This window comes from Sus scrofa, chromosome 5, assembly GCF_000003025.6.
Source record: "Sus scrofa isolate TJ Tabasco breed Duroc chromosome 5, Sscrofa11.1, whole genome shotgun sequence".
Taxonomy (NCBI): domain Eukaryota; kingdom Metazoa; phylum Chordata; class Mammalia; order Artiodactyla; family Suidae; genus Sus; species Sus scrofa.
In genome coordinates, this window is record NC_010447.5 from 75,148,932 (window position 1) to 75,170,552 (window position 21,621).

The window sequence follows — 21,621 nt, forward strand, 5'->3', positions numbered from 1 at the left end:
TAAAATAGATAAGGCTCACCAGGCTCAGGCAGATATTTATCTGGAGGCATCCCTTGTGCCTGTTCTTCTGCTCATTTGAAGCACTCCTAGCATGCTCTCACTCCAGCTCCAGGAGCTGGATAAAAAGCTAACCACATGTATAACCAGAGGGCCTACTTTTCAGCTCAGGAGTTGCTACCAGCTTCCCTGGTGCCTGCCTATGGACATGATCTGATTTTTATCCCCTGGTGCCTGCATTTCTATTAAATCATCTCTCTGAATTTGATGATTCGATCTTTTTCAACTGGCTGAGCAGCTCTAAATGGGCTTCGTTATCACCTCACCCTAGATTTGGGATCCCAGTTCGGACTCTGATTGCTCAGGCCCCCTGCTGGGTTTTGGTTATGGGGACCCATACATGGCAGCCTTTCTTAAGAGGTTGAGAGGTGGGTCCCTAGGCCTTCTCCTGCCCTGTAACAAACCAATTCACAAAGAATGAATCACCTCATTTAAGGACTCTATAAAGATGTCTAAAAGTATATTTTTGAGTATGAGTGATCCTAAAATTCATAGTAAATATATTCTATTAGTAACTGAGCATAAATATATACAATACTCAGTTTGGTTTGATATCAACATCCACGCCTGCCTCACCCATCAAAGGTTGTGTTTCTCCAGAAGTGAAATTTGTCCTTTTCTCTTCAGATTGAACACGTCCTCACTAAATACCCACAACATTCGATACTATGTTAGATACTTCTACTTGTGTTTATATCGTGCCCTGAAACCATCAGGATTCCAGAGATGGTTTCTGATCTTCAGAGTTCTGGCTGCTGGTGACTTCATGTGCTATTCAGCATTCCACAGTGTTTCTCACAGGCTGACGGCTGCTTACTCCAGTGTGCCAGGTGTACTATATGCAGGGGATAGTTTAGTTTGTTGAGAGGGTGGTCTGCTTTTAATGAAAAACAAAATAGGTCATTTGATAAAAATACCCATTGTAACCATGCCCTCTCTGTTTAAGAAGAATTAAAAGTGAATACCTTGGGGTTTCAAAAGAGTGTATTGGTTGGACATGAATGTGTGTAATTTACCTCTTCACATGTAGCTGCTACAACATAAGAATAGAAGTTGATGCTCGAAGCAAAATAATTCTAATGTAAGTAAGAACCTCCAAAAGGAGTCAAGAGGAAAAGCTTACAGACCCTTGTGTTGAAACAAAACAAAAGTAATTACAGGTGAAGATACAGGTATGGGTTCATGGAAATGAATTAAAATTTCAGAAATATTGTGAAATTTCAGTTTGAATGGTAAAATAATAAGGTTTGGCTGAATCAATATTGACTGCTCAGAGTATTGATGAGAAGCATCTCTATATGATGAGGTACTTTTTTGTGTATTTTATGTGTACGTGTGTGACTGTGTGTTGGGGAAAGTGGAGGCAATGTAGCAGGAGTTCTGTGTTACGTCCTAAAATGACCATCATAGGGATTTTAAAATGTTGAATCAGATGTTAATGGGAATTGTATTTTTGTTGTAAAAATAAGTATATCTTTAAATGTAAATTGGGACTATGACTTCTGTGGTGGTTTGTTTTCTGTGTAAACTCAGCTGAGATCTTGTGCCCAGCTATTGAAGGAAATGCTAATCTAGGTGTTGCTGGAAAGGTCTTTTGTAGATGTGTTAACATCTGCACTTAATTGACCTGAAGAAAAGGCGCTTACGCTCCATAATGTGGGGGACCTTATCCAATCAGGTGAAGGGCCTTGAGAGCAAAAACAGTCTCCCAGAGAAAGAAAAGATTTTTCCTGAAGATGGCAACCTCAGCTCCTTCCCAAGGAGTTCCAACCTGCTGGTCTGCCCTACACATTTCAGGCTTATCAGCCCCGTGACCATATAAGCCAATTCCTTGAAAGAAATCTGTTTTTTCATGTCATATGCATGTGTATGTGTATCTGTTTGTTTGTCTGCCTCTTCCTCTCTATTTATGTATTTGTCTATATCTCTGTCTATTTCTATCACCTACTGTCGTCTTTATCTGTCATATCTACCTGTCACCTACATACCTGCCGGGACCAGCTCAGCAGGATGGGGCTGAAGAACGGGTGCTGTGGAACTTAAGGAAAGAAAGTTAACATAAAACAAGACACAGAGACATTTATCTTAAGTAAAGGTGGGAACCGGGGGACTCAAGGTCTCAGGGACCAAGAGCGCCGCCTCAAGGAACCACGCTGCTTTGATTGTGCTCTTGAGGATGACGTCAAGCAAAAAGGGGGTTGTAGATGCAGGATATAGGGGTTTTTTTATTATTTTAAAAGTCACTTAGCTGGTAAATGATTAACTTTTTACTTTAAACTATAGGCATTTAAGAATCATTAGCATTTGAGTTAGCTGTCTATGTATAGCACTTCAGAGAATCCTCACTGTCCTTCCACAAAGGGCATGCCTATTTGCTACAACCCTGTGTGCATAGGTTTGCACCTTGGTTCTCTTTGCTAATGCATATTCTGTTAACGACCACTCATAAACCACTTGGTCATGAGGTTCCTCTTTCTCTTACTCTTTAGAGGACATATCATGCTTGTGCAAATGGCGTGCCAATCTGCACAGGTCCACGCGCCTAGACCATTGTATTATGTCCTCATTCAGCTGACCCCGCAAATAACCCATGCCCTTAGGTCTTTGTTCTTAAGCTTAAGTCATTTACCATCACCGTGACTGTTTCTCAAGCAGGAAAATGGGACGAAGTAAGGAAGGACAAGATGGAGTTTTCGGCAAAGAGGCTAAGAAAATATTATGAAAACATGTCTCGCAACACATATCATGTCTGTCTGTCTGTCTATCTATCTGTCTATCCATATATCTCCTACAGGTCTGTTTCTCTGGAGAACCCTGACAGATAACAGTTTCTTAAATGGAAAGCATTTTGGAGTAGATAATATCCAAGTTGAGGTTGGGTAAGGTATTGGAGTTCGTTATTCTAATGTTCCCACTTCAGTGAGTGTTTTAAAACGCAGACTTTGGAAGGCTGTGCAGAGCCTTCTGTGGTGCAGCCCTAGCCTCCCAGCCTTCCTTCCTGTCTCACCGAGCATTCTGGCAGCATCTGCAGGCATCCCTTTGCTGTTCCCTTTAACACCTGCTGCTTTCAGCCCTCTTTGCCTTTGTACATCTGTATCCTTCTAGCTCAAACACATTTTTCTCTCATCTTTCCCTGCTCTGTGAAGCCCACTCTTCCCTGGCCCCTCTCCTTCATGCCAGAAGAATTGAGCATCTCTCAACTCTGCCTCTCCCCGGGTGTGCATTTTCCACCCAGGGCTCTGTTGATTTGTTTGCATGTCTTTTTTCATTTGCTAAATGGTAATGACCATGTCTTACTCATCTTTGTATTCCCAGCACCTCGCAGAATTCCAGGCCTGTGGGAGGTGTTCAATCAATATTGCTGAAAGAATGACTCAATAGCCAACCCTCTCCTTCAAGTTAAGTTGCAGCTGGCTGGGAGGCATCTTAAGTGCCTATTATTTCAGGCCTGGATGTGTTCCTTGTATCTGAGGTGCCTGAAGAAAAATCCCCAGGCAAACAGATCTTTAATGCCTACACAAGGCCTGTGTTTCCAATATTTGTGGAGTATGATGCCTACACCCAGCAGATTCAAGTTGATTGTGCAGCATCTCTGGTGTCATATGTTGGTGGCATGAATGTTTCAAAACTCGGAGCACAGCTCTGGGCTGATTTATTTTAACTTTTTGACTTGATGACTTGAGATCCTCCTGTATTGACTCGCAAGGAGTCCAGCCTCCCTTTTGAAATTTTACCTACCATTGGCCTAATTCTGGTGCCTTATCTATCCAATGTGGGGTCACTGGGGTCTTTTTCAAATGGGAGCCATAGAGGAACTTTGATTATCTTCTACTGTACATGTATCTTGCTGCCACATAGTGTGGCTTTTGAGGCCCCGCACTGCATAGTTACCTGCACTCCTGTCCACTCAGCCTTGGGCTCCCCCAGACCCAGACCCAACTAGGCCAGTAGCCTGTTCCAGACCTCAGAGTGACTAAGTTCAGAAGAGCTTCCATCAGTCACACCAGGTACTGAAAACACATCTCCCATTCCTGACCCTGAGTCAGCAGCTTGGCCGCTACTTTGCTCACAGTTTTGCTTTGTTTTTTTCTTTTTAGGGCCACACCTGTGACATATGGAAGTTCCTGGGCTAGAGGTGGAATTGGAGCTGCAGCTGCAGGCCTACACCACAGCCACAGCAACGTGTGGGATCTGAGCCCCATCTGTGACCTACACCACAACTTGCAGCAGGGCCAGATCCTTAACCCACTGAGGGAGGCCAGCGGTCAAACCTGCATCCTCACGGACACTGTGTCGAGTTCTTAACCCATTGAACCACAGTAGGAACTTCTGCTCATGATTTTTACTCCAAGCCTGTAGTCACATCCTCAACAAGCTTCTGAGTCTTCCCCCTTGAAGAGTAGATGGACACGTTTCCTCTCCAGTAACCTGTTCTGCATGTCCGGGGGTCTTAAAAAGCTTTGCTAGAGTCACGAAGGTTTATTATACGCTTTCTTATTTGCCTTCTCCAGTAACTTTCTTATCCTAATGCAGGGACCTTCATGAGCTGACTTTGCGTTTCACCCCTTGAAATCATTGAAGGAAATGTACATTTTTATGGGTCTTTCAAATGGCCCTTGATTTACTCTCTCCCTTATCAGGCACTATGGATGTCAATGTGGTAGTCCTTGTGTTTGATAAAGCTATATCATCACTTTTCTATTGAGTCACCAAGAAGCATGGCTAGTGAAAAAGCAGAAAAGTATTTCAAATACAGCCCTTATGGAAGAAGCTCAAACAGCCTAAATTCCAAGAATTGTCCACAAGCTCTAAAACAGAAGCTCAATTACCTTGTAGGTCTTCAGGGCCCTTTCCAACATCCTTAATTTTCAGTTTCATCTTTGATTATTCCTTCATATTGTCCTTGCTTTAGCCAGGATGGCTCACTGATTGCATGGCTTCAACACACATGAGCTTGCTCATAATTCAGGAATCTTTGTTGCTCCTCTGCCTCCCTTTGCTGGACTCTCCAATCCAACCAAAACATAATTTCCTCCCAAAAGCTGTGTTGATCTTTTGCTATCCCTGTCTTTCTCCTATAAGATGAAAGTAATACCTACCATTAGTTAATATTTTCTATAATAACAAGTACCTTGATTTTTTAATGTGGAAATTATATACCTATACAAAAGCACATATAACATATATATACAGCTTAATTATTGCAAAGTAAACCATTTTCAAATATTTTAAGTGAACACCCATCATACTCGTGTTATTACAATTTGCATGAAACAAAAAATCATTGCCAGCACCCCAGAAGCCCCCTGGCTGTCATTCCTAATAATAAACCTCTCTTTCTCCAAAGTAACCCCTATCTCACTGTTATGCCTTTTGCTTTCTTGCTTTGTAGTTTTACTGCTTATAATACTTTCCTAATCACTGTAGTTTAGTTTTGCCTATTTCTGAGCTTTATAGACCTAAAAGCATACAATATGTTCTTTTTTTTGGGGGGGGGGTGTCCTGGCTTCTTTTATGTAAGTTTCTGAGCTCCATCCAGGCTTTGTATAGTGGTAATTTGTTCATTTTCGTTGTTGAATAGTCTCCATTGTGTGACTGTGCTGTAATATATTTATCCATTTTTCTGTTGATAGACATTCTGGCTGTTTCCAGTTTCAGGCTATTATAAATAATGATGCTATAAACATTCCTGCACATTTCTCTTGGTGCCCATGTGCACATCTGGGCCTGGAATTTTCCTATGGTAAAGTTTCTAATTATAAATTCAATGTGGTGCATAGACCTGTTTTTAAAATACTTTTTATTATTCCTGTGTACATTTTGGTAATTTGCAAGTGTTTTTCTAGAAATGTATTGATTTCATTTAAATTTCATAAAATGTACACCCATTGGTTTACTCTTTGAAGGATCTGCAGCGATGCCTCTTTTTCGTTTCTGACATTGGTTATACATACTTTATATTTTAATCAGTCTTACTAGAGAGTGATCAATTTTATGTCTTTTCACAAGATCAGCTTTGCTTATCCTCACTATTGTGTATTTCCATTTTTTCTTTCTGATAAGTTGAGTCTTTTGTCATTAGTAAAGTTCTCTAATTTATAAAAATACATTTGCCTTAATTGATATTATTATAGCTACACCACATTTCTTGTTATTGTTTGCATGTTATTTTTTCAACCTTTTTTACTATTTTAATTTTAACCTTTATGTAGTCTTAGTTTGTATTTTTTTATAGACAACATATAATTGAATTTTGATTTTGCAACTCTGAAAAAGTGACCTTATTCTATCTGCACACTTTTTTTCCTCTGCTTTCTGTATTGTCTGTTTCCACTGAGCATCTCATTTTTGTTTAGTTTTGAGCTTTTTTTCCTTGTTATAAATTTTCCTCAAATATATGGTAATGTCTGAAGCGTGTTAATTTTTTGATAGTGCCAATAAAATATGATGGAAAGTCTCTGTGCATAGACAGGCTTGTGACCAGTAAGACTTTGGTGGGGGATTGTGGTTGATAGGAAATTGTTTATTTCACTGTGGTATCCCCAGTTATGCATAAGCTTTTTGGGGAGGGCAGAGCTGGTCAGTTTTCTTTGAGATGAAACTTCTGTCTTCAACCCGGATAAACAGTATTGCGGGTAGTGAGACACAATTTAATATAAAAAAGTTGTATTTTTTATAGTTTCTATTTTCTCTAAGGTGTCTAACTCTCTGCTTGAGTTTTTCCAGATAGCAAACATCCATATTATCTAGGTGGAGTAAGTTTCATCTTCTGGTTTTATTAGTTTTAAACAGTATTTGCCATTCCCTATCTCAGTTATTTTACTAAGCATTAATACCCTGTAGGCCCATCCACATTTTTGCAAATGGCAGCATGACATTCCTTTTTTATGGCTGAGTAATACTCTGTGGCATATAAATACCACATCTTCTTTTTCAAAATTAAAATATAGTTGATTTACAATGTTGTGCCAATTTCTGCTGTACAAGAAGTGACTCAGTGTATACACACATACACACACACACACACATCTACTTTTTATATTCTTTTCCATCATGGTCTATTCCAGGAGATTTGATGTAGTTTCCTATGCTGTATAGTAGGACCTTGTTGTTTATCCATTTTAAATGTAATAGTTTGTATCTACTAACCCCAAATTCTCAGTCCATCCCTCTCACTCTTCCTTCCCCTTGGCAGCTACAAGTCTGTCCTCCATGTCTTTGAGTCTGTTTCTATTTCGTAGATACGCTTTTGTGCCTATTTTTTAGATTCCACATAAAGTGATATCATATGGCATTTTTCTTGCTCTTTCTGACTTACTTCACTCAGTATGAGAATCTCTACATGCATCCATGTTACTACAAAATGGCATTATTTTGTTCTTTCACCTCCTTGTTTTAAGTTTATTGCTAAGTATTTTACTCTTTTTGACTTTTATTCTTTTCCCATGATTTTAAATGAGATTGTTTTCTTGCTTTCTCTTTCTGATAGTTCATTATTAGTGTATAGAAAGGCAACAGATTTCTATATATTAATCTTGTATCTGGGAACTTTACAGAATTCACTTATTAATTCTAGTAGTTTTTTTGGTGGGAACTTTAGGGTTTTCTATATGTGTCTTCTGTAAATAGTGACAGTTTTATTTCTTCCTTTTTAATTTGGATGCCTTTTATTTCTTTTTCTTGTCTGATTGTCATGGCTAGCCCTTCCAATATTATATGAAATAGAAGAGGTGAGAGTGGCAATCCTTGTCTTGTTCCTGATTTTAGAGGAGAGGCTTTCAGCTTTTCACCACTGATGCTGATGTTAGATATGGATTTTTCATAAATGGCTTTTATTATGTTAAGATGTGTTCCCTCTATAGCCACTTTGATGAGGGGTTTATCATGAATGCGTGCTGAATTTTTTTCACATGCCTTTTTCTGCATCCATTGAGATGATCATTGTAACTTTTATCCTTCTCTTTGTTAATGTGCTCTTATCACATTAATTGATTTGCAGTTATTGGACCACTTCTGCATCTCTGGAATAAATTGTACTTGATGATGGTATGTGATCCTTCTTATATATTGTTGAATTTGAACTGCCAACATTTTACTGAGCATTTTTCCATCTGTATTCATCAGCGATAATGACGTCTTATTTTTATTTTATTTTATTTTATTTTTTTTTGGTAGTGTCTTTGTCAGGTTTGGATATCAGGGCAGTGGTGGCCTCATAGAATGAATTCGGGAGGAAATTTGATTTGGGGGAAATAGTTTGAGAAGAATTGGTATTTTTCTTTATACATTTTGTAGAAATCCCCAGCAACTAAACTTTGGTGGTGAGCATACTGTAATGTGTCCAGGAATTGAAACATAATGTTGTACACATGAAACTTATATAATGTTATAGGCCAATGTTAACTCAATTAAAATAAATGAATAAGAAGCATTTTTCCATTATCTCCATGGGTATTTGAGGCTATAAGGCATCAACAGCAATGTTGATATTAGCATGTACTGGCACAGACATAGGGTCATAAGGTGGGGCCATTGATGACTGATAACAGAATTGGAGAAGGTATCAAAGGGTACAATAGGTCCCTAAAAAAGGAAAAAAGGTCCCTAAAAGTACTAGTTCTAAAAGCACAAATGGGAGTTCCCATTGTAGCTCAGCAGTAACAAACCCAACTAGTATCCATGAGGATGTGGGTTCTTTCTCTGGCCCTGCTCAGTGGGTTAGGGATCCTGTGTTGCCATGAGCTATGCTATAGGTCACAGATTCGGCTAGGATCTGGCATCGCCATGGCTGTGGTGTAGGCTGGCAGCTATAGCTCTGATTCCACCCCTAGCCCAGGAAATTCCATATGCCACAGGTACGGCCATAAAAAGCAAAAATAAATAAAAAATAAAAGCACAAATGAGGAGTTCCCACTGTGGCTCCTTGGGTAAAGAACCTGACATAGTCTTGACGAGGATGTGGGTTTGATCCCTGGCCTCACTCAGTGGGTTAAGTATCCCGGGTTGCCACAAGCTGCGGTGAAGGTCACAGACGCAGCTGAGATCTGGTGTTGCTGTGGCTGTGGCATAGGCCTCAGCTATAGCTCCAATTCGACCCCTAGCCTAGGAACTTCCATATGCCACAGGTGCAGCTGTAAAAAGCAAAAGACAAAAGCACAAATGAAACAATGAAAACTCATTGAATTATTTGAGAGAAATTTACTGGACCTGAACAAGTGGGTGAAAATGTGGCCTTATTTCCTTTTTTTTTTTTCTTACATAGGCTGGTGTGGCATAGCCTGTGAAGCAAACATTGCAAAAGCAGAACATGCAATTCTTTACTGTTAAATAAAGCAAATGAAGCCGTATAATTAGTGAGATTGCAGAGCAACTTTATAGAGCAATAAGAATGATCTCACGTCTAATTTGAAGTGCATTTGATGATAATTAGACACTCATTGTTAGGCTAAAGAGATGCCCCATGAGCAAGCTTGGCTCCTACCCAGAGGGTCCAAATCCAGAGATGACTGAGGGCAAAGGTGTGTGCTAGTTAGCATCCCGGTAGCGTTTAACAGCTGGGAAGTGTTTCAGAGTCCTCTATCTGCTACTCCAAGTCACTCATACCATAGGCAAACTCAGTCCTAGGGCTCCCCTCACAAATCCCTGTGGACACTCTCTCAGCTCTGTATTCTACACTAAAGGCAATCCACATAATCTAATCTTTTTGTTACCGTCTCCTGACACTTTGTAGCAGACCCATGAATATCCTTAATGGTGGGAAATGCAGACTCCAATCTCTCTAAACCACACAATCTATTTATATTTAGTCTTTTGTCAACATGTTTTATTTCAAAAGAAGGCGCCCTTTAGATTAGCAAACTAAGAGATATAACATCTTACTTACTTTTTAATCTGTTAAATGCATAGATACTCCCTCACTTACTGTTACTCATTTGACATTCATGGTGTGCCCTACATCTGACAAAATGGAAATGCATTCTAACAGATTGATTTTAACTAGAATACACCTACACATTTTTAACTGGGGAGGGAAATCTTATTTTAAACTTTGGCACACTTACAAATTTGTATACGTAAATAGTACATTGAGATTTAAACAAGAGTCTCTCCATTGTCTTGGGCAGTGACATAAAGAATGAACCTGTTCTTGTTAGTAGTCTGAAAACAAACCTCAGTCTGTCGGCCACACTGGTGATTCTTATCTTGCAGCCAATTTGGTGCCCTTCCTTTCTAAAAGGGGTTATTACAGTATTGTTAAAACCGAACAAAATATTCAAAACTGCATTTTTAGGTTCTACATTTTTTTTCTTAGTGAATAGTTGCATCTCCTTTCATTGCAACTAGCAGAAGCTCAGTCAAGCTATCTTAAGAACAAAGATGAGGGCAGTTATAATTTCTAGGAATTAACAGGGTGTTCTGCGGAATCCAAAGTGCAGAAATGCAGGTCTCCAGAAGGCTTAAGAATTAGACTCCCGTGGCTCCAACTCTCCTGTCTTTCTTCTTTGGTCCTGCCTCAACCCTCCCTTTCCCATCTTGATCTCTATCTCTATCTCTCGTTATTTCTTGCTGCAAATTTAGTTTCCCAGTTCACAGGGGATAGAATGTGGTCACCAGTATTACTGAGCTTTTTAAAATTCAACTTCCTGGAAGCTATTTCCTCTCTCTCCAAATCTTGGTTTTAAATTACCAGAAAAGGAAAAAAAAAAAAAATAAGCATGCTTGGTTATTACAGTATGCATGTGTCCAAAGCTCACCCCTTGACTCTATGAACTGGGAGAAAGTGATGCAGGAGGGAGGAAATTATTAGACAAGAGGTATTGGATGGTAATCCAGGAAGTAACCCCTAGCTGTGGGATGCTATTTCTTTCCTCTTGGAAAATTAGGCTCGTGGTCTAGCATCTAGGGAGACATCAATAACGATTTGCTTAATGAGTAAAGTAATATGAAATATGATACATGCTTGTCTAATATAAATTCATATGCTGCAAGAATAGTTCTTAGATGGAAAAATAGCCTCCCCCCTCCACATTTTATAATGCTGAAGCCTAAAATTTCTTCAACAAGAATAGGGAATAAATGATTGAGAAACAGTGTCAAGTAGTCATGGAGAAGAGAATAAGCAGTGCTTAAATTCATATCCAAAAGGAGATGAAGAAGGAGAAGGGGAAGGAGAGGAAGGAAAAGAGAAGGAAAAAAAAAAATTATCACATTATTGCAAAGCAATTGTATTTTGAGTTTGAACATTCTGTAGGAAGTAGAAAGAGTCTCATTTTTTATGTTTTTACTTTGTTACAGTAGAAATACTATGGTTTCAGACAAAAGTTAATTATTGTATTTATGTCCCAGTGTTTTCACTCCATTATTTCTCATATATTTTGTTTTGTTAAAAACAGCCATGAACACATACCTTCACTGACATATATCCATTAACACCAAACTTGCTTTTTGTCTTACTTTGCGCAGTATCAGAATCTTAGTAGAATCTGTAAGTTATTTTATGCCTTTCTAATTAGTTTGGAAGGAAGTATCATTATGTAGGATAAATTAATGAATGCCATTCTGGGTTAGCTTGCAATTCACTTTCACAGTTCAGATATATTTTATATAGTTATAAATGCACCGAATGTTATTTAACATTAAAATGTGATTAAGTTATATATGAAATTAATGTTAGGTAATTTGTGATTTTTTTCTGGATTCCTTTGTGGTTTATTAAGTTTCTCTTAGTAACAAACTCAGGTTTTTTAAAAAAATTGGTCTTTCTATTATTTTTCCAATGACTTTAGTAAAGATTCACAAAGTGTCTTGGTTATGATTATTTAATTCATTTCAGGTACAAAACAGGCCCATTTTGAGCATCCAATTAGATTGTATATTCCTGGAGTATTTGTAAAGTTGATAAAAAGTGAACTGAGAAAAAAACTTGAGTGTAACCAGAAAAATTCTGTAACTTTTATATTATTTTTGAGGCTATATTGTTTTACAGCCTTGTAAACTTCTAAATTTTGACTTTAAAGGACAAACAACAAATGTAGTTTGACAGTATACATTTGAAGGGCAATGAAATAAATTTTCTTTCTTTTTTCACATGGATAAAATAAATGTATTTTTTATATAGCTCTTTCCCTGTTTGTGCCAGCAAATTGGTGCATGAAATTATGTATTGATATAGCCTCCTTTAAGAGAATTGTTTTAAAATAATGATTCAGTAGATACCATTCAGAGATTTTACATTATTTTACTTTTTTCATTATTAGTCAACTAAATTATATTTAAATTAAATAAATTACAGTGTGTGACTGCAGAAAGTTGAGGATGTGTTCTTCATTTCGATCTGGTTATATTCTGGCCTCTATCTTTTTATTCTAGAAGAGGTATACAAATGATACATTGATATTCTATTCTTTGTTAGAACATCATAGTTAATTACATGACCCGCAATTTATCTGTGGCTTTCTTTTATTTTCTCTTACATTGCAAATCATTTTTTTTTAATCTTTATCATTTTGGCTCTGGTATCAGATGATCTAAATAATCTTTTTATATCAATCGACTACTTAATTCATTTAAATATTTTTGTTTTCCTAAATGATAATGTGTACACTGAACAAAGAATTTCATCTATTTAGGTGAAAGAAACGTGTTCTTCACCCTTGATAAACTAAGTCTTGTGGGAGAGAGGGGCAGACCTAGAAGTATATTCATCGTGTTATAGTAACACCATGGAAGGGATGACTTTCAGGGATAACAGCAGGATATTTCTCAGTGGACATGCTGAGTTAGTAATACTGGGACAGAAGGAAGGGGATGGCGTTCCAGAAAAAAGAGAGCACTGAATACAAAGATGCTGGGGTACATCATAGAATGATGGGATATTTGGTGAGATTGGCTTCATGATGGACAAAGAGGGGGCTGTGAGAAAAAAGATGAGTCTAAAAAAATAAGATGGCTTGTAGAGAGTGAAGGATCCTCTTGTCCATGCTTATTCCATGGGAACCACTATGTTACTTTGGAAATGGTCAGTAGGTCAGAGATCTGCCTTTTTTTTTTTTTTTCACGTACCTATTCTGAAATAGTTGTGCTTTGAAGCTTTACATTCTTTATTTCATGTAATTCGTAAGAAACTCTTGCGAAGGGAACACATTTTTTATCCCCTTTATACAGATAAGGGAATGGATGATTATCAAGTTGATCATTTGTCCCAGGTTATACAGTGGAGAAGTGGTGTGCAAACCTGGTACTTTCTAATTCCAGGACTCGTGCTCCTCTAGTACAGCTGATTAATCCCACAGAAGTTACCATAGTGGCAGTAAAGCATCTATAATAAGGTGAAGATAGTCATATAGAAATAGGAGGCTCTTGCATAATTCAGATTAGAGATATTATGAACAGAGTTAAAATGTTGGCAGTGGCAATGCCAGAAAAACAGCATAGATTTGAGGGCCTTTTAAAAGTAACCTTACTGATTAATAAAATGTGAAGGGTAAAAAAGAGGGAGGAATTGTTGTTATTTTAAGGTTTCTCTATCTACTACAAATGAATTTCACTGAATGTGCTGAAGCAAGGCGAAGAATGAAAGGAAGGGTTGATTTAATGTGCATGTGTTAACAGTTAGGATCGGTTTATTCAATGAAAACTCAATCTTTACTCTATTTATATATGTCTTCCTTATAGAATTAGAACCAATGAATGACTAAAGTTGGGAAATTAGTGATGGAATTTTATCTCTAAGCATTTTTAGGTACAGATGCAATTCTAGCCATTCCAATCTCCTTGTAACAATTGTCTTCAAAATTTATGACATTCATTGGATCTTTCTCCATAACTTCATACCCTAGGTCTTGCTTAGAAGGTCCATACCCATGTATTGAATTCTTTAGTATGTGGTTATTTGGATAATACTATTAAAATGCAGTTATTTGGATAATAGTTGACCCAGTGACTGGATTAAAGGCTGTTAATCATTTCATTGCAAACAAAAAGATTGAAAAACATTACTATAATAAATCTAGGTTTAATTTCTGACATTTTTATAGTGACAGATTTTTCATCTCAAAGCCTTCAGAACATTTAGAGTTTTTGCTTTAGTTTCTTTGTGTTTAATGCAGGTCTGCAGTCATGTTAAGTCAACTCCTTATCTATGATTTACTTGTGTATGAAGCCCCCAATTCTTGTTTGTGTTGCCTAAACATGGCTGGAAGAGACAGATGTGACATTATGAATCCAGCTGGCCACAGATGGATCTTCAGCGAAGCATGAATCCATATTGGTTTGCTGATCTATGTTTACTGCCTCTTGTTAAACTTTCAGAGATCTTGCTTCTAAATCACCTGGCATTGACTGCATCCACTTACATATAAGTAATAGACTGAAGTAAACTGTAGCTTTTGTTGGTAGTGATCAAGACTCTCACCTGTAAGGCCAATTCACTATATTATAGTTGTACTGACTCTTTAGCCCATGTTAGAATCTGTTTAGTTGATGGCCATGTAGCACACAGCTTTCACTAGGTATGACAGGCTTAGTAGCTCATGTTTTCAGGTTGTTATGATAATTATGAACCTTTCCAAGATCCTGTATATTGATGTTGCCACACATGTGGTATGAATTTGACAGGCTAAACTTGAAATCTCAAGAAAAAATGAAAACCGAGTTGTAGCCTGAAAAGAAATTCATTTAGAATCTTTGAATATCAATGATAAATATTTCCCTGGAAGGCTGGTAGGACTGCAGTATATTCCAGATCTATGCCCAGTGGAAATAACCAGCTAAAGTACAAAACAGAACAAATGAAAGATGTATGAATAGTTGAAATAATTAGCTAAAACTCTGAACAAAACTAAAAATTTAATTGTTATTCCTAGCAAATAAAATTTAATTCTGAATCACTCCCTAAAACCATTGGGTATATAAGATCCATAGCTTCACTTTTTCAGAGTCCAACATGATATTCAAACTGGCTGAAATTTATGATATAAATATATGCAAATGGTGTCCTTTTCAACCTGGGCAGGAAATATTGTTAAATGTTAATGGGTATGCAGATCAATAAGGTAGTAGCTTAAACTGTTTAGGGCATATATATTTGTAATTCTTCTCCATATTTGTCCAAAGAAGCAAAATTAAGAATAACTACTAATTTTTAACTCTTCATTTTTAAATATATTAGTTCATTCATAAATTGTCTGTGTCATCTTTTCTGCATTATCATGGCACCCAGTCACAGAGAGGGGCATTTCTCTCTTTTGTGCTGATACATATATTTAGATGAATACAGGTAGTTATTCTGTAGTGAAAGAATTGTAACTGTAGCTGCAGCAATAAAGTGAACACAAAACAATTTAAAAGCATGTTTAACCTCTTTGTGGAAAAGTTCTTTATGATTCAATCTTATTTTACTGCCATTTCTAGGGATTAAACCCTAGGTTTACCTGTTTCTTAATTCATAAATTAAGCAGATGTTTACTGATCACTTACTGTTTGTAGGCTATGCTCTGGGTTCTGAGGAATTAACAGTGAAAAGAATGGACAAAATAACCCTAGTTCTCATGGAGCTTGTTATCTAGTTTAGCTATTGTTTTTTCTCTTGGTTTTCAGTGGTAGGGTCCTCTTTTTTTAACATCCTAGTAATTTTTAAAGAAATGATGGATTTTATACATGAAATATATGGAGGATCTAGATGATATTTTATTCTTCCTGAAAAGGGTCACTCTTTCCTCTGTTGGAGGGAAACAGTAGAAACTAATCACCTTAATTCAATCATGGAATGGACTGGGTCAGGACTGATTTACAATTTCATCAAGGTCCCATACATCTCTGGTTTTCTCTAGCCCTCTCTATTCTGTATAATCTCTTGGGTCATTCCCTCTGGCAAGTTCTGAATTATAATAGTTTCCTCAGCATGGTGAACTTGCCAAACCTCTGCTATACTTTACAGAGACTTTCTGCTTACTCTGTTAGCATTTTACCTGCACAAGCTCATAATCTGGCAAATGTCTTCAAAGGAAAACCAACTGGGTGTCCTGCTCTCTTCTGGGCCTCTCCTTTATCACAAGAATCTTGGCTCCCTGTTTTGAATGTTGCCTCTTTAACCAGTGAGACTGCCCTCTTCCCAGGCCAAGTCCAGATTCTCATCCTCTTGCCTTGAACAAGGAATCAGCTAATGTCCCCAGAGAAACTGTAGTTAACCTTTTCACAATTCTCTCCAATCTGGTATCTTGGTTTTTCTTGTCCTCATTGCTTCATCAGCTCTCATATCTTTAAGCAAATTTGGGGAGTAATTTTGTATTTTATTTAGTTTTTTTATTTTTTCTTGGCTGGATCATTGGTTGGTTGCATGCTTACCACATTATCCCCTATTTTTAGATACCGAAATAGAAGAACAATGCCTTCTCTTACACACATCTATACAACCACAAGAAATGCAGCCTGAAACTTCTACCCTAGCCCAGTGTAGTCTAGAATTCATTGACAAAGTGGACAGGTAGAGATTTATCATTGAACAAAATCTTCAAAATAGATGTAATTAAAGAGCTGGACAGTGGCCAGAGCTAATACTCTATAATGTACTGAGTTCACTGCTCAAGAACTGCTTAGATGAGTAAATTCAGTATAGGTGGGAGTCTAAGACATGGTGGTAGCTCTGGGGAGCTGTAGCTTCTTGATGCTACTTTTGACTTATGATGAATTATCCTCACAGGAATTGTCTTAAGTCGCATTGTCTTACCAAAATACCAGAGAAGAGAGATATTCTTTGTGTCTTTTATATCTTCACTAACACTTGTAGGAAGAAGCTATAGCACAGTGGTTAAGTGCCTGGATTTGGGAGCCAATCAAATATAGATTCAAATCTTGTATCCCTTTACTAAATGTATTAGATGCTCGACCTTGAGAAAGTTGCAAAATTTCTCTAAAACCTCAATTCCATATTTGCAAAACAAAAATAACAGTATGTTTCATTGTGTTGATATGAAAGTTGATGGAGACTTTATTTAAATTGCTAACAACAATCTCTAGCACATTTGGTAGAATGCGATTTATGGTAACTAAAATTGTTTGGCTATTATGGAAACCCATGGATATTGAAGTGAGACCTGAAGATATATACATAGCCCCTCCAAGGTGGGTGAATGAAGCATGCGAACAAAGAATTGTTTTAAAAATTTGATTGTTTTTGTTGTTAAATAACATTTTTTAAAATATCTGTTTATTTTATGGATGAAAAAACTGTCTGAAATAATTCCAGAAAAAATAATAACTGAATTGGAGATGATTTAACTCTCAGTGACTTCAAAATGGGCTTCTTTATAGTTTCAGTAGATAACTATCCAACATGTCATTCTACGTCATATTGCTTTAAAGTTGATCTAAGAAGATTCAAGTGTAACTAGTACTCTAAGTTGTGTAGGTATTATTATGTTTAAGAAAAGGAGTGAAATTTAAAGCAAGAGAAATATGAATTAAAAAAACTTAGAGTTAAAAAAATTCATAGAGAGAAATTTGGTTCCTAACTACCATTCATTAGTAATGTGGTATTGATTGGGCAGGTTAAGTGATCTCTTTTGAGTCCCACTTTTCTAGAGCAGTTACAGAATGGGAAAAATAATACTTCAGATTTTCTTAACTATAAATGAGAAAATGAAAATGCTTGATAAACAGTAAGCATGGTCTTAATGTATTTAATGATCAGGTGTCCTTTTGAATCTCTTTCTGAGCTGTGAGGAATATGAATTGGTATTATAGCCAGCAAATAGGGATTAGCTATGCCAAAAGAATGGTGGAATTAAACCTTCTGGCTATTATTATTCAATAATAATTTAAGCCACACGTCTTTGACATGATTCAGTGCGTGTTACTGCTTCACTGGATGGAGATTTTTCTCAAAATTTAATATTCTTCTGAACATTATTCAGGTATGATATTATGCCTACAGCCTATTTCCAGCACCTTTTCAATAGTTCTAACTTGACAGACTGAAGGAAAGTGAGCTCTTCTCTTCCTTTCAAGTTCCTCTAATTCAGGAATTGTTTCTGCTCTCCTCATACTTGAGTGAGCGTGAAATGATGCTTTTGCTGAGTATTTCTGTTTGATTTTCCAAAAGCTGTTGTCAGTCCTACAGCTCAAAAACGAAATGCACATGGTTATTGGTATAAGCCATAATTCATCTTTACATCTAATTGGAACTGACCCAGACACCCTCAGAGCTCTTTCTAGCCTTTCAGACTTATAAGCATATATGATGAGACAAAAGCAAGAAAGCTTGGTAAAAGGGGAGAAGTCCCTTTGCATGTTGGTGAACCAGAAAGCTTTGCCTATATGGCTCTCTGAGTCTGGACAATGTCTTGTGTGTTTGTTTCCACAGAGCATATATCATTACAGACTATATGGGCATCCGAAATGAAAGTTTCATGAAATTAGCTGCAGTAGGGACCTGGATGGGGGACTTTGTCACGGCTTGGATGGTAAGAAATTTTAACTTCACTCATTCCGAACGTCAGCTCAAAGACATGTTTGTAATGCTGCTTTTGACGGCTGTGAGCAAAATAGTTACCTTTCTTTCAAGTGAAAACAAATTCATGAGTGTAGATAAATCGAGAGAATGTATGCAGTCTCTCTTAACCTCAGGGAAAAAAAATCAATGCAATTATAATACTATTGATGGCTGTCCACTGGGATATTGATATGTAAAATATATATATGCATATGCATAAAGATATATACATGTGCATATATGTGTGTATATACAAACCTATACACAGTCATAGAAACTTCTTCCCTGTGAATTTCTAAATAATTTTGTGAAGATTAATTTTTTTACATGTGCACTTTTCAGGTAAGAACTATTGTTTGGCCTGTGTCAGAAGACCGTATGAAACATTTTTAAAAGACTTTAACAATAGCTTTCTACATTTGTTTTCCTTATTGAACCTACTAACTTAATGGGAACTAAAGAGTTCTGAGAGTTGTCTAATCTCTTTGGTGCATTATAAGTCTTTATTGTTATAAGCCTGCAACAAATAGACAAACCATGTTTTATGCTGAGCTTATCTGCCAAGAGGGTAATTTCTGTTTTTAACCATTGGGTTAATTAAAGATAGTATGTAGCTTAAAGACCCTAGGTCCTATAAGCTTATAAGAGAATCCCAAAGTGCAAAGAGCATAACTCTCATAAAAATGGAGCATTTTGGAGTTCCCATTGTGGCACAGCAGGTCGAGAACCCAACATAGTATCCATGAGGATGCGGGTTCCATCTCTGACCTTGCTCAGTGGGCTAAGGATCTGGCATTGCTGCAAGCTGAGGTGTAGGTCACAGATGCAGCTTGGATCTGGTGTTGCTGTGGCTGTGGCCTAGGCCTGCAGCTGCAGCTCCGATTTGACCCCTGGCTGGGAGCTTCCATGTGCAATAGGTGTGGCATTTAAAAAAAAAAAGGAACATTTTAACCTTCATTGACACCTTTCATAAGTGTAGTTAATCCTAATTAGCTTTACTCATTCATTCACTTGAAAATGAGGGGACTTAACCAAAAGAAGAGTGATGCCCAAAGTAAACACGACTTGGCAAGGACACACCTATAGATGTGTCCCTGGTCCTGCAGGGGTGTTGTCACTACAGTTACTGCCATTGACATGTCTGTTGATAACTTTGCTTCTTACCTAGAACAGATGTTATCCAGGAATGGATAGCAATTATATCTTAACTGCTACTACTGTCATCATCCTGCAAGAGTAACCATAAAAAGAGTTTGTCTAGCCTGTTTTTGAGCCACCCTGGAGTTTTTAGGCTCAAGTCAGCCATTTGATACATAAATCATTTTCTTTCTCATGATGACATCATTATGTATTTGTGAGCCAGTTCAACCCAACTTCTCCCTAGTCTTACCGTCAAAATAGTGTTTCCTAGAAGGCCACATAGAGCTCTGCCCCTATTTATTGGTTATATATGTATATATATATTTTTTTAAGTGAGGCTGCTTTTCTTTGAACCATAAAGTGAGGTCTGATGCACCATTGAGAGCAAATGCACAGGACAATTTGACCAACGACCTTTCACCCTTCCTGGGTGGATTTTTAACCCTGCACTCTCCTGCCCTACTCTTGTGGTTTAGGGGAATTCCAGTTAATTCCACAGTTTAATCTGTGGTCTTTCTTTCTCTCCAGTGTCTGGCCGACTTTCAGCGTTTCCCCTAAATTTATGACTTTCGTGCCCCTATTTCTACGGGCTAATCTATTAACTTTTAACCTTTTCCTATACCATAGATTACTGCTCTGATCAATACTTCCAATACCACAGAAGTAGCCCTGGATTGAAAGTCAAGAAAACTGTGTTATAGGTTTAACCCAGCAATGTGATCTTAAGTCACTTAACCTTCGGGAGCCTCTCTCATCTTTTCCTCTCTATAAACTGGGGGAGAATCAAAATCCCTTTTTGCTTTTGTTATCTGAAATCCTGACCTTTCGCTATCAGCCACAGGGATAGACGTGGCAAAAGAAACGGCTCTCTCCTGATTTGAAAATACAGTCACACAGGGAGGGTTCCCAGAACACATCATTCTTATTCCCATTTCTATTCACTGACTAGGTGGTAAGTTTCCGTATAAATATTTATATGTCTACATATGTGTGCCTTGATAACATTTTAAAAAATAATAGTTTTCCTCCTGAGAGGAGACTAAGGAAGCTTTGACCTTCATTTGTCCATAGAATTCTCATCATGAAATGAATATCAATGATGAAGGTGACTGTCCTGGAAAAGCAAGTGACTATTTACCTTTCTAATAAAAGTGTGACTTTCAGCTTATTTCAGAAATTGAGGATTTTTCTTTGGTGGAAATAATTCAGAACTTTTCTATGGTTTTAAAAGGCACATCAGGACTGATGTGATCCATAGGTGAAGCTGATTTTAACCAATCTGACAAAGGTCTTTGGCCCTCACATTACTGTGTCAAGCTCCACTAAGTTCAATTTCCCAGGTAGTCCTAACGTTTCTGGGCTTTTTTGGTATGTCTTGGGCAGAGGAAGATATATCTATCTATCTATAGATAGATGTATCAGGGTTAAAGTTATCAATTTTTTCTCAAATAAATTTTTAAAAATTAGTATAAAAGAAATACATAAAATGCTGAGTGGTGTAATTCAGCCTTGAGCTGGCCCCTCATGTTAGTTGCAGAGAAGAGCTCTATCATGAAGACGTACATGAAACAAAAATGCTGAGTGTCTCATGCGACACCGTGGCTGTGTATTCCTGTATTGGCCCATGTTCATGCCTTTAAGTGAGGAGCTGGGGAAGTTCGGCCGGTCCCAAAACACATGGCTCCAGTTTTACCACCTTCCGCTTTGGAAGACAGAGGTCACAGCCTTTGCTGAGGTTCAAGGTGGCAGTGGATTCTGAGGACATAATGATGGCCCTTGCTTCTGCCCCTCACTTACTACAGGAGGAAGGAGTCCCTTCCTCTTTATCTATACCTGATTATCACCCCCTTTCCCCAGCCCCTGCTTCCTCCTGCTCTGGTGGCTTTCTCTTACATCAGTAAGTGGTACATGGCTCCTGATAGTGGCAGGGAAAT

General features: G+C 37.6%; 1 protein-coding gene across 9 annotated transcripts in view; it reads left to right on the forward strand.

The window, feature by feature from the left end:
* Positions 1 to 21,621, forward strand: part of TMEM117 (transmembrane protein 117) — a 485,759-nt gene that overhangs the window by 231,851 nt on the left and 232,287 nt on the right. For 8 of the 9 annotated variants that reach the window (XM_021092567.1, XM_021092568.1, XM_021092575.1 and 5 more), the window contains one exon: positions 18,419 to 18,518. The exons of the other annotated variant lie outside the window; for it this stretch is intronic. In XM_021092567.1, coding sequence (XP_020948226.1) covers positions 18,419 to 18,518 — 100 coding nt within the window. The remainder of the gene's footprint in view (positions 1 to 18,418; positions 18,519 to 21,621) is intronic. 9 annotated transcript variants of the gene reach the window in all.